This window comes from Eschrichtius robustus, chromosome 13 (assembly GCF_028021215.1).
Source record: "Eschrichtius robustus isolate mEscRob2 chromosome 13, mEscRob2.pri, whole genome shotgun sequence".
Lineage (NCBI taxonomy): Eukaryota > Metazoa > Chordata > Mammalia > Artiodactyla > Eschrichtiidae > Eschrichtius > Eschrichtius robustus.
The window spans coordinates 48027151-48040154 of NC_090836.1; the positions used below are offsets into that span (position 1 = coordinate 48027151).

The following is a 13004-nucleotide window of genomic DNA, read 5'->3' on the forward strand; positions in this document are numbered from 1 at the left end:
TAACCATTTATATATGTGTGTGTGTATATATCTGGACTTAATGTCTAACGTTTTATTTTATGCTTTCTTCTGTTCCACTTTCTTCTTCTCTCCTTTCTTGCTTTTGGTTTGTTTTATCTTGTCTTAATTATGCCACTTTTTCTCTCATCTCAGTGGGAAGTTATGCTCTTTATTTTTTTAAATAACATCTTTATCGAGATATAACTCACATGCCACACAATTCAGTGTGCAATTCAGTGGTTTTTCGTATATTCAGAGTTGTACAACCATCACCACAATCAATTTTAGAACACTGTCATCACCCTAAAAGAAATCCACTACCCTTTAGCAGTTACTTTCCATTCCACCTCTGCTCCAAACCCCATCCTCCCCTCTAGACAACCTCGAATCTTTCACTCTATAGATTTGCTTATTCTGGGCATTTCATATAGATGGAATTATGCAACGTGTGACCTTTTGTGTCTGGCTTCTTTCATTTACCGTGTTTTCAAGGGTCATCTGTGCGTAGCATGTACGAGCACTTCATTACATTTTATTGCCGAATAATATTCCACCTTCTATTTATCCATTCATCAGCTGATGAACACTTGGGTTGTTTGCACTTTTTGGCTATTATGAACAATGCTGCTTTTAACATATGTGAACAGGTTTTTGCGTGGACATATGTTCTCATTTCTTTTGGTACATACCAAGGAGTAGAATTGCTGGATCATATGGTAATTCTATGTTTAACGTTTCGAGAAACTGCCAGACTGTTTCCAAAGCAGTAGCATCATTTTATGATCCCACGAGTGGTGTATGAGGGTTTCAGTTTCTCCACATCCCCATCAACACTTTTTTTCATCTTTTTGCCTATAGCCTTCCTAGTAAGTATGAAACGGCATCTCATTGTGGTTTTGATTTGCATTTCCCTGATGGTTAACGATGTGGAGCATCTTTTCATGGGCTTATTAGCAATTTGTCTATCTTCTTTGGAGAAATATCTATTCAGATCTTTTGCCCATTTAAAAATTGCAGTGTCGTTTTATTATTGAGTTGTAAAATCTCTTTATATATTCTGGGTACAAGTCCCTTCTCAGATACATGATTTGCAAATATTTTCTCCCATTCTTTGGGTTGCCAGTTCACATTCTTGATGGTGTCCTTTGCAACACAAAGGCCTTTAATTTTGATGGATTCCAATTTATCTGTTTTTTGTTGTTGTTGTTACTTGTGCTTTTGATGTTGTATCCAACAAACCATTGCCAGGAAGACTTACACCTATGTTTCTTTCTAAGAGTTTTATAGTTTTACATGTAGGTCTTTGATCCAGTTGGATTTAATTTTTTGTATATGGTAGGAAGTAGGAGTCTAACTTCACTCTTTTGCTTGTAGATATCCAGTTGACCTAGCATCATTTGTTGAAAAGACAATTCCCACTGAATCATCTGGGTAATACTGTTGAAAATCAAATGATGATAACAGTGAAAATTAATTTCTAGACTCTCAATTCTGTTTTCTTGGTCTATATATTTATACTTATGTCAGTACCACAATGTCTTGATTATTGTAGCTTTGTAGCAAGTTTTGAAATCCATAAGTATAATTCGAAATCCAATCCTGTTTTTTTTTTTCAAGATTGTTTTGGCTATGTGGAGTTCCTAGAATTTTCATATGAATTTTAGGAACAGTTTGTTAATTTCTGCAAAGAACGTGTTTGAAATTTTGATGGAGATTGCATTGAATCTGAAGATCAATTTGGGGAGTATTGTCATCTTAACAAAATTAAGTCTTGTAATCTGTGAACTTGGATGTCGTTCTGTTTGTCTTTAATTTCTTTCAGCAATGTTTTGTAGTTTTGGAAGTTTTTTTGTTTTGTTTTGTTTTTTTCCTGGGACATAGTGGGTGTTAAAGAATAGTTAGCTATTGGGTTTTTTTTGTTTTTTTGTTTTGGCTGTGTTAGGTCTTCGTTGTGGTGCACGGGCTTCTCATTGTGGTGGCTTCTCTTGTTGCAGAGCATGGGCTCTAGGCACGTGGGCTTCAGTAGTTGCAGCACACAGGCTCAGTAGTTGCAGCACAGGGGCTCTAGGGCATGCGGGCTTCAGTAGTTGTGGCACACAGGCTTAGTTGCTCTGGGGCATGTGGGAATCTTCCCCAACCAGGGATGGAACACATGTCCCCTGCATTGGCAGGCGGATTCTTAACCACTGCGCCACCAGGGAAGTCGTATTGTTTTTATATTATTATTTTTTAAAATTTTTTAAAAATTGAAGTATAGTTGATTTAGGGAGTTCCCTGGTGGTCCAGTGGTTGACTCTGTGCTTCCAGTGCTGGGGGCATGGGTTTGATCCCTGGTCGGGGAACTAAGATCCTGCAAGCCACGTGGCAGGAAAAACAAAAGTGTTAAGTATAGTTGATTTAGTGTTTTGTAGTTTTCAGAATAATAGTTCTACACTTATTTTGCTACATTTATTCCCAATTACTTCTTTTTGATGCTATTGCAAATGTAGTTATTAATTTTATTTTTGGATTGTTCATTGCAGGTGTATAGAAATACAGTTGATTCCTATATCCTGTAGCCTACTGAACTCATTTATTGTAATGGTTTCTTTTTTTCTCTAGTAGATTCCTTAGGATTTTCTATATGCAAGATCAGGTCATCTTGTAAATAAAGATAGTTTTAGTTTTTCTAATCTAGATGCCTTTTATTTCATTTTCTTGCCTAATTGCCCTAGTCAGAACCTCCAGTATGATGTTGAATAGAAGTGGCATGAGCAGACATCCTTCTCTTGTTCCTGATCTCAGGGGGAAACGATTCAGTTTTTTTACCGTTAAGTATAGTGTTAGCTGTGGATTTTTCATAGATGCCTTTTTTTTTTTTTAAATGGCTACTTTTTTTTTTTTTTTTTTTGGCTGCATTGGGTCTTCATTGCTGTGTGCGGGCTTTCTCTAGTTGCAGCGAGCAGGGGCTACTCTTTGTTGAGGTGTGCGGGCTTATTGTGGTGGCTTCTCTTGTTGCAGAGCACGGGCTCTAGGCGCACGGGCTTCAGTAGCTGCAGCACACGGGCTCAGTAGTTGCAGCACATGGGCCCTAGAGCGCACAGGCTTCAGTAGTTGTGGCTCGTGGGCTCTAGAGTGCAGGCTCAGTAGTTGTGGCGCATGGGCTTAGGTGCTCCGCGGCATGTGAGATCTTCCCGGACCAGGGATTAAACCCGTGTCCCCTGCATTGGCAGGCGGATTCTTAACCACTGTGCCACCAGGGAAGTCCTATAGATGCCTTTTATCAGATCGATGAAGTTCCCCTTTTCCTTGTTTGTTGAATATTTTGATCATGAAGAGATATTGAATTTTGTCAAATGCTTTTTCTGTATCCATTGAGATGATCATGTGATTTTTGTCCTTTATTCTATTGATAGGATGTATTAGTTAAATTAATTGATTTAAAAAATGTTAACCCAACCCTGTACTCCTGGAATAAATCCCACTTGGCCATGGTGTGTAATCCTTTTTATATGTTGTGGAATTCATTTAACTAGTTGAGGATTTGGGGGTTTATAATTGTGAGAGATTTTGGCCTGTGGTTTCCTTTTTTGTGATATCTTTATCTAGATTTGGTTTCAGGGTAATACTTGTGTCATAGAATGAGTTGGGAAGTATTCTTCCCTCTTCTATTTTTTGAAGAGTTTGAGACCGATTGGTATTTTTATTTTTTAAATGTTTGATAGAATTCATCAGTAGACCCATCTGACCCAAGCTTTTCTATGTAGCTAGTTTTTAAATTACTAACTTAATCTCTTTACTTGTTACTGGTCTATTCAGATTGTCTATTTCTTCTTGAGTCAGTTTTGGTAGTTTGTGTCTTTCTAAAAATTTGTCCATTTCATCTGAGTTATCTGATTTGTTGGCATATAGGTGATCATCATATTCCTTTACAATCCTTTTTATATCTGTAAGGTTGGTAGTAATGTTCCTTCTTTCATTCTCAACTGTACTAATTTGAGTCTTCTCTTTTTTTCTTGGTCAGTCTAGTTAAAGTTTTGTCACTTTTATTTATCTTTTCAAAAATCAACTTTTATTTTATTTTCTCTATTGCTTTTCTGTTCTCTATTTCTTTCATTTCTGTTCTAATCCGTATTATTTCCTTCCCCCTGCTTGCTCTGGGTTTAGTTTGCTTTTCTTTTTCAGGTTATGGGTTTGATATCTTTCTTCTTTTTTATATTTTACAGGTAAAAATTTCCTTCTAAGCACTGCTTTAGCTGCATTCCATAAGTTTTGATATATTGTGTCTTCATTGTGTTTTCACTCATCTTAGTATTTTCTAATTTTCTTGTGATTTCTTCTTTGAGCCATTGGCTACTTAGGAGTATATTGTTTAATTTCCACATATTTATGAATTCCCCCAAATCCCTTTATATTATTGATTTCTAATATCATTCCATTGTGGTCAGAGAACATACTTTGCCCCTGCTTTCCTTTTTTAATTTATTTCATTGAAGTATACTGGATTTACAATGTTGTGTTAATTTCTGCTGTACAGCACAGTGATTCAGTTATATATACATTCTTTTTCATAATTCTTTTCCATTGTGGTTTATCACAGGATATTGAATATAGTTTCCTATACAGTAGGACCTTGTTGTTTATCCAGTCTATATATAATAGTTTGCATCTGCTAATCCCAAACTCCCAATCCTTCCCTCCTCCACCTCCCCTCCCCACTGGCAATCACAAGTCTGTTCTTTATGTCTGTGAGTCTATTTCTGTTTCATAGATAAGTTCATTTGCATAATATTTTAGATTCATATGTGATATCATAATGTATTTGTCTTTCTCTTTCTGACTTCACTTAATATGGTCATCTCTAGGTCCATCCATGTTGCTGCAAATGGCATTATTTCATCCTTTTTTACAGCTGAGTAGTATTCCATTGTACATGTGTACTACATCATCTTTATCCATTCATCCATCCTATTCATCCGTTGATGGACATTTAAGTTGTTTCCATGTCTTGGCTATTGTAAACAGTGCTGCTGTTAACATAGGGGTGCGTGTATCTTTTTGAATTATAGGAGAACATACTTTGTATGATTTAAGTTCTTAGCTCCTTGAACATATTTATAATGACTACTTTAAAATGTTTCTCTATTATAAAGCAGAAACTAACACACCATTGTAAAGCAATTATACTCCAATAAAGATGTTAAAAAAAATGTTTCTCTGTGAAATCTAACATCTGTGCCCTCTCACAGGCATTTTCTGTTGCCTGCTTTTTTCCTGTGTATGCATCACACTGAACTGTTTCTTTGCATATCTCATAATTTTTTGTTGAAAACCGGACATTTTTGGTATTATATTGAAGCAAGTCTGAATACTGATTCTTGCCCTCCACCACAAGACTTGTTTTGGTTGTTTGCTTGTTTATTTCTTTAGTGACTTGGCTGGGCTATTTTAATGAAGTCTACTTCTCCTACAATATGAAGCCTCTGATGTCATTTCTCTGAGGGCACAGCCTCGGACATGCACACAGTCACACGAGATGACAGTGGTTTCAGCAGGGCTCACTTTGACTGTTACCCTGTCTGCCTCTGCTGGTATCATACCCAGCTGTTCTTACCCACTAATTGCCAGCTGATTGCTCTGTAGTTTGTTACATGTGGGGCATAAGTTGGTCCACAGTCTGATCCAATTAAATTTGGGCCCCTTTACAGGGGTTGTTTTTGATGCTACCAGCTTCTTTAGTGCTTGCCATCAAATTTTTCATTTTTTTGAATGTGCCCTTAGGCTTAAACTTCCCCATACTCTGTTTCACATGAAGTCAGTTCCTTTGGAAAGAGCTTTGGAGCTCTCTGTTCTTATGGATTGCCTCTCCCCTGGGCAGAATCTCTTAAGCCCCTGCTCCGGAGCTGGTGTCAGGAACAGTGATCCAGTTCTGTCAGAGTGACACTCCTGGGCAGGGGTAATAGCCTCTGGTCTTCTCAGTTTGCATCTCTGTTGTGAAACCTCTGCCCTTTTAGTGATCTGTGGTGGGATCAAGGCCCAATATTCTTGTCCTGCTGCACCTGAGGTAGAGCCTCTGTCCTATGAGTGGGGCTGGGTGGAGGAAGGGAGTCCTCAATCTCTTGACCACATGCAGCAGGAATTTATTCTCTGCAACTCAGAACTAGAGAGGACTGAGAAATATTGGTGGCCTGCCCCTCTGGTGAAATACCGTATCCCTTGGCTGGATGCTGAGGGGATAGGAAGCCCCGTTTTTTGGACCACACTCACCTGGAGTGGAGCATCTGTCTAAGTGAGCTGTGAAGTGGCGGTTGGGGGAAGAGAGGGAGGGAGCAGGTCATGGCCCAAGTACTACACACTTTCACTGTCCAAGATGTAGCAGATTTTCTTGAATAGATGTTTTTTAATTTGTTGTATGTCCTTAGGAAAATTTCCAGAGATTTTAAATGTGAGTTTTAAAAAAATGTTCACCGGTAATGGAATTTCACTAAGGAGTGGGTCTGCAGAGCTCCTCATGCTGCTATTCAGAAGTGGGGCCTCTCTTCTACTTTTAATAGTTACTTTAGAAATTACAGTGGTGTATGCTAAATTTATCAAAGGCTAACATTAATTGATATCTTTGTTCTCTTTCTGAATAATACAAGGACCTTAGAACTGGTTGAAGTTTTTTTAAAATCATACACACACACACACAAAGAATATACAGATTTCAAATACATATGAAAATATATATCAAATATGTAAAAGTATGTACATACTGTATTTATATAAAGCAATAACGTGAAACAAATCAGCTGGTTACCTACTGTTAAGCTGCCCAAGTTCAGTTCCTATTTTTTACCACTTACCAGCTGGTCAGCCTGGACAAGTCCCTCAACCACCTCAAACCTAAGTTTCTTGAACCACAGAGTTGAGATACTAATACCTCCCTTACTGGGTTTCTGTGATAATTAAATGAGCCAATGCATGTAAAGTGCCATATGCACAATGTATGCACGGTGCCTGACAAACTATAAGTGCTTAATAGAAGACAGCTGCTCTAAGAACTAACGGTTAATTGTTGGTGGTAATTACTATTTACTCACCCTCTCTGTCCTGGCAGTTCCTCTGTGACGAGGGCGCTGGTATTTCTGGGGACTACATTGATCGAGTGGATGAGCCCTTGTCCTGCTCTTACGTGCTGACCATTCGGACTCCTCGGCTCTGCCCTCACCCTCTCCTCCGGCCCCCACCCAGTGCTGCTCCCCAGGCCATTCTCTGTCACCCTGCCCTGCAGCCTGAGGAGTACATGGCCTACATTCAGAGGCAAGCTGGTGAGTAATTAAAACGAGGAAGGAGAGACATGGGGAGGGACACGCAGAAGATGAAGTACTGAGGAGCCGAGAGGAATGTGTCCCTGTCCTGCCTACACGCTGTCTTTCAGTAGACTCACAGCAGTACGGAGACAAAGCCACAGAGGGCCGGCAAGACCTGGACCCTCAAATATGGAGTGAGACCAAGCCTGGGGTGATGCCCCAAAAGAAAGCAGGTAGGCCCTTGTGTCACCTGTTCCATGAAACATGTCTCCCATTTCTTCCGTTCTCCAGTGTTACTGTCCTGTACACCCAGGGGTGTCTTGTCCTTAACAGTCCTGACTGTTGGAGTGGGTGAAAAAGTACTACGGGCCCTAATCCCTTAGTAATAGAGGAGAACGAACCCCATGCTATTTGCTCCCTTCTGTTTCTCCCGTCCTTTCAGGTTCTCCCTTGTTCTCTGTATTCCAGGCGCAAGCCTAGCCAAGGATGACGGTAAGGAATCAGATTTCTGGAAGATGCTTCACAAGCCAGAGGAACAGGCGCCAGAGAGGGGGGAGGCACAGGCTGAGGTGAGAGCCAGCTTCCTAGCCGTTTCTCTGATGAAGCTGAACCTGGGCTTTGGGCTGGAGGGCCACTCAAGCTGAGGTCATTATGATGAGATGACCTCCATTTACCTAGGGATGCAAGGATTTACCCAGAGTCATTGCTTTAAGAGTATGGTTGGCATGCATAAGCCTGCGTACTTGACTCTGCCCTTTCCTTCTCATCAGGAGCAGGAACCAAACCTTGAGGCAACGGATCCAGCGCCAGGCTCCCACGATGGTGAGTGAACCCTCCACGTCTCCTTTACCGCTTGAATGTATTCTCAGGTTCTGCAGGGAGCAGGTGGGGGGTAGGGGTAGAGCTAGAGCACTGGGAGGGAGGTCGGGCAGCCAGGCCAGCAGCAGATTCCTTTTTATGGGGGCGCGTGGAAGACCAGGGGACTCGGCAGCTTGTTAGCGTCCTCCTCTCTCTCGCCTGTGAGGCCCCCTTAGGCCACGTGAGCGCTCTCTGGAGCGGTATGTTGGGCCCTATCTCTCAGACTGGACAGGTAGCTCTGCAGGCAGGGACCATGTCCTTCCTTGGCCTCCTCAACTCCTCTCCTTAGGAAGTAAAAACAGAATTAATTTAAGACACGGTGGGTCCATTCCTATTCTTTCATCACAGATTTTCAGAACAACGTGCAGGTCAAAGTGATTCGGAGTCCTGCAGACTTGATTCGATTGATAGAGGAGCTGAAGGGTGGAACAAGAAAGGTATGGGCCCTGCTCCAGGGAGGGGTGGAACCTGCCTCCCTGCTGGGAGCATTCGGAAAACCACCCCTGACCTGGGCCTGACCTGGGCCTGACCTGGGCCCCAAAGAGCTGCCTCAACTTCCTTTACTCCTCCTGAGTCCCCCGCTACCACATCCCTGTTTGTCTGCCCCCCACGCGTCTACAGAAACCCCAGCCATCTACCATCTCCCTCTTTCTCCCGATCCCCACCCAGGGGAAGCCAAAGGCAGGCCAAGAGCAGCCTGGAGACAGTGCTGCAGAAGTCCCTCCCAGGGGACCGGAGGTGAAGGAAAAGGGTGATCCAGAACATCAGAACGAGGTGGAAGAAGAGGAGGACGATGAGGATGAAGAAGATGATGAGGATGAAAGGCAGCTGCTGGGAGAATTTGAGAAGGAACTGGAAGGGATACTGCTCCCGTCAGACCGAGACCGGCTCCGTGCGGAGGTGAAGGCTGGCATGGAGCGGGAGCTGGAGAGCATCATCCAGGAGGTGAGCTCCACTCTTCCGCCTGCTGCTGCCGCAGCTGCCAGCGCCTGTGGGCGGGCCAGGCCCAGGGACCGGAGGAGAACAGGGGCAGCACCTCGCCTGCCTGGGACATATGACCTGGCGCCCTGAACCGCTAGTTGCTTACTTAATTAAAAGGGGGGATGGTGGGGAAGGGGTCAGAGAGAAGGATGAGACTGAGATACTGTTCCTCCGTGGAGCATGGACTGCCCCTCACACTGCAGACCCTTGACTGTCCACCCCCACGTTGGGCCTCCCAGACAGAGAAAGAGCTGGACCCAGACGGGCTGAAGAAGGAGTCGGAGCGTGATCGGGCTATGCTGGCCCTGACATCCACCCTCAACAAACTCATCAAAAGGCTGGAGGAAAAACAGGCTCCAGAGCTGATGAAGAAGCACCAGAAAAGGAGGGTTGTCCCCCAAAAGCGTCCCCCATCCCCCCAACCAGCAGGTGAGAACTATCAGACAGGAAGGAAGAGCCAGGTCCATCATCTTGATCCCTTCTGAGAATGCTCACTGTCTCTCTCTTTCTGGGATACTGTTCTCACGCTTGCCTTCTTCCCAACACCTCTATCCCTTTGCCTGGTTACCTCCTAGTCGTCCTTTTGGGAAGCAGCTTTCAGTAGGCCACAGGGCCTCTGGCTTGCTTGCATGACTGTTTTCCGGCTTGCTCCTGTACATCCAGTGCCTAGCACTTTGGCCGGCACCTCGTGGGTGATCAGTAGATATTAACCGAATGAATGATGTGAGCCTGTGTGCGGAAGACCGCACGCCTGTGTCAGGTGCTGCCTGTCGATGGCTAGCACTGCGCAGGGAGCGGCCCCAGCTATCAGGGTGTCAGTGGGGCAGGCCTGCTGCTCATAAGCCAGCTGCCTGGACAGACTTGAAGTTCCCTTCCTCTTGCACCCCTTGTGTCCGTTCCACGGGGCCTATGGGTGTGGAGACCAGGCATTCCAAATGGAATGTCCTAGTTTCAAACCTTCCATCCCATTATCTCTATTATAAACACTGAAATGTCTTTTGAGTCCCGACATTGTGGGGTGCCAAACCAGTTTTCCAACCTGCTTCTTAAAACAAACTTCTTTGCAGGCCCAGGTGGCCTGATTTTTGCTTCAGAAAACAGTCGTTTTCCTGTAGGTGATGGGCAGAATTATCGGGTCGGGAGGGAAGAAAGGAGACTGAAGTTGGTGGAGGGAGCTTTATGGGTTGCAGTGGGGTGGGGTGATGGGTACTAATTTATTTTGAGCACTGGCTAATATACATGTTCGAGATGGAATAACTGCCGAAACCAACTGATGGCTTACGGAGAGGCGACCACCACAGCCCCTCACCCTGGAGTCACGGCTCTGCTTTGTGTCTCCCTGTGTGTCTCCCCCTCTAAGAGGAGGATCCTGAGCACAGAGTCCGGGTCCGGGTCACCAAGCTCCGTCACGGAGGCCCCAATCAGGATCTGACTGTCCTCGAGATGAAACGGGAAAACCCACAGCTGAAACAAATCGAGGGGCTGGTGAAAGAGCTGCTGGAGAGGGAGGGACTCACAGCCGAAGGTGGGCCCTGGAGGGCGGGCTGGATTCAGAGCTGTTGGAAGGGCTTGCTGCCGAAGTGGAGGGGCTGGGAACCTCGGCCGGGGGCCCGGGGGCAGAGGACCTGCGCTGAAGCTCCCACCCCTCCTCTCTATTCACCAGCCGTCCCGATCCTTTCCAGGCAAAATTGAGATCAAGATTGTCCGACCGGGGACTGAAGGGACTGAGGAGGATGCACGCTGGCTGACTGATGAGGACACGAAAAACCTCAAGGAGATTTTCTTCAATATCTTGGTGAGAGGCGCCCCGCCCGCGAGTCCTGGACCTCCAGCCTTCCCTCTCCCGCAACCAGCTGAGGTGTTGAGGGTGTGGTTGAGAATCCTCCAGGCACCTCCCAGCCTCGCCGCTGGCTCAGCCTCAGTTTCCTCATCCGTAAGATGAGGCTGTTGGTTCTGGGCATCGGGCCCTCAGCAAGAGCCCCACGAGCCGTGTGCGCTGGCTCCTGCCTCCCCCATGCTTGCCCGCCCTCCCGGATCCTCCAGCGCCCGGGGCCTCCCTCGGCCTCTGCTCACCCCCGTGCCCTCCCACCAGGTGCAGGGAGCTGAAGAGGCGCAGAAGGAGCGGCAGCGGCAGAAAGAGCTGGAGAGCAATTACCGCCGGGTGTGGGGCTCTCGGGGCGGGGAGGGCATGGGGGACCTGGATGAATTTGACTTCTGATACCACCGCCTTTGGCTCGCCAAGGAGTCCAGAGTCTTCCTAGACTGGCCCTGCCTCCTTCCCCCCGATCCCCCGGGGCCCTGAAGGCAAAACAGCAGAGGAGAGCTGAGCTGTGAGCTGTGGACTTCGAGGCCCTCCTGGGGTGCAGAGGGGCCTCGGGTTGAGTGCTGCTGCTACTGCTGAGAGCGCCCTCAAGACCTCCCAGGCCTGTGAGATTTGCTCTCCTGGGCTTCTCCACATACCCGCGTCCTTTCCTCCCGGCTTCCCCCGTGTCGTCTCCCAGCGTGTGGGTTCCTTTCCCCTCCCTACCTAGAGTGTTGTGAGATCTTTTGAGTGGAGTAGAGCAGGGGGAGCAAGAAGAGTGGGGCGGGTCAGCAGGCCCCAAGAGGCACGCCCCACCCCTGCCCCACTCCTGTTCAGAGGCGCCTTCCCCCTTCCCCCAGACTGGCTTGGGATGTCCTGCCCCTTTCCCTTTCCACACTGTTCCCTACAATCTGTGCTTCTGAGTTGAAGCACCTTCTCTCTGTTGCTGAGAAAATGGGAAGAAAGTTGCCCACCACCTCTGACACAATCCCATGAAAAGGGTAGGCTGCAGATCCACCCACCATGTTCTAGAACAATCAGGTTTCTAAATAAAGAACTGGACCATCACACCATCAATCTTTTGTTTTCTTTTGGGAGGGGGTAGGTGGGTTTGGGGCTCAGTAGGGAGGAGACTTGGTGCTCTCCTCAGGATGGAGGGCATGCTCTCTGATCCCATTCTGTGCTCCACAGTCCAGGCAGTAGCAGTGGGGCTGGAGTATGCAGGAAGAGACCAGGATGGTGAAACAAAGCCTGCTGGCCTGGCCCTGACTGAAACACTTGCAGTGTTGGTGTCCCTTCTTTTCGTCATCTGTCCATTTCTGCTCCTTCTCTTCTCCCCCTTTATATCCCGAGAGCCACAAGGTACACACAGAGTTACCCCACCACAGGGATCCTCCTGCCGAGCTCTCCTACAGTGCTGCAGACTCCATCCCCATACCTGCCAGCCATACCACTTCATTTCCCAGAAAAGACCTCTACCTTTGGCCATGCCCAGAGAGAGGGCTGCTGCCCACACAGGCCAGCTTCCTAGTATGCCAGTGGTAGGCAGGCCTGGTTAGGTGTCTGTCTCCATCTCTTCCTCATTGCCAAGTGCAAATCTAGGTCCCCTGCTTCCCCCACTTTCTCCTCTTGCTCTGTCTGCATCTCTCAGGTGTGCAGCATTTTGCTGAAGACTCCGCTGACTCATGAGGTAAGGGATAGAGGGCATGGAACTCCCACGTCTCCAAAAGTGGAAAGAAGGATTCAATTGTTGAAGGAAGCTGTATGAGGCTGACCCTTTTCTTGCTGAAAGCGGTCTTGTACTTATTGTGCAAGTTATGCTTAAATTGTTTTATTTAAAAATGCAAATAGGTAGGCTTCTGAAACCCTGCTTCCCCGATCCATTTGTGTTTCTTGAGGGGAGGGACCTAAGACACTGTCTCAAGTGCAGCTACAGTCAGAATGCTGGATTCAAATCCTCACCCATCCACTTACTATTAGTAGGGCCTTGAACAAGTTGTTTTAACTTTTCCGGTGCTGTATCCTCATGGGTAAACTGGATAACTGTACTGGCCTCGGGTGGTTGTGAGGATTGAATGAGATAGAGGGTGTGT

The 13004-nt window shown here is 46.0% G+C and overlaps 1 protein-coding gene across 4 annotated transcripts in view; it reads left to right on the plus strand.

The window, feature by feature from the left end:
* The window catches only part of OS9 (OS9 endoplasmic reticulum lectin), a 30289-nt gene extending 18301 nt beyond the window's left edge, over positions 1-11988 (plus strand). The window contains exons 6-15 of one of the 4 annotated variants that reach the window (XM_068561726.1): positions 7079-7289; positions 7400-7504; positions 7740-7840; positions 8042-8093; positions 8478-8566; positions 8799-9074; positions 9350-9539; positions 10471-10635; positions 10793-10905; positions 11203-11988. In XM_068561726.1, coding sequence (XP_068417827.1) covers positions 7079-7289; positions 7400-7504; positions 7740-7840; positions 8042-8093; positions 8478-8566; positions 8799-9074; positions 9350-9539; positions 10471-10635; positions 10793-10905; positions 11203-11328 — 1428 coding nt within the window. In that variant the 3' untranslated portion in view covers positions 11329-11988. The remainder of the gene's footprint in view (positions 1-7078; positions 7290-7399; positions 7505-7739; positions 7841-8041; positions 8094-8477; positions 8567-8798; positions 9075-9349; positions 9540-10470; positions 10636-10792; positions 10906-11202) is intronic. The other 3 variants (XM_068561727.1, XM_068561728.1, XM_068561729.1) reach the window with 3 other exon arrangements.
* The last annotated feature ends 1016 nt before the right edge of the window (positions 11989-13004 follow it).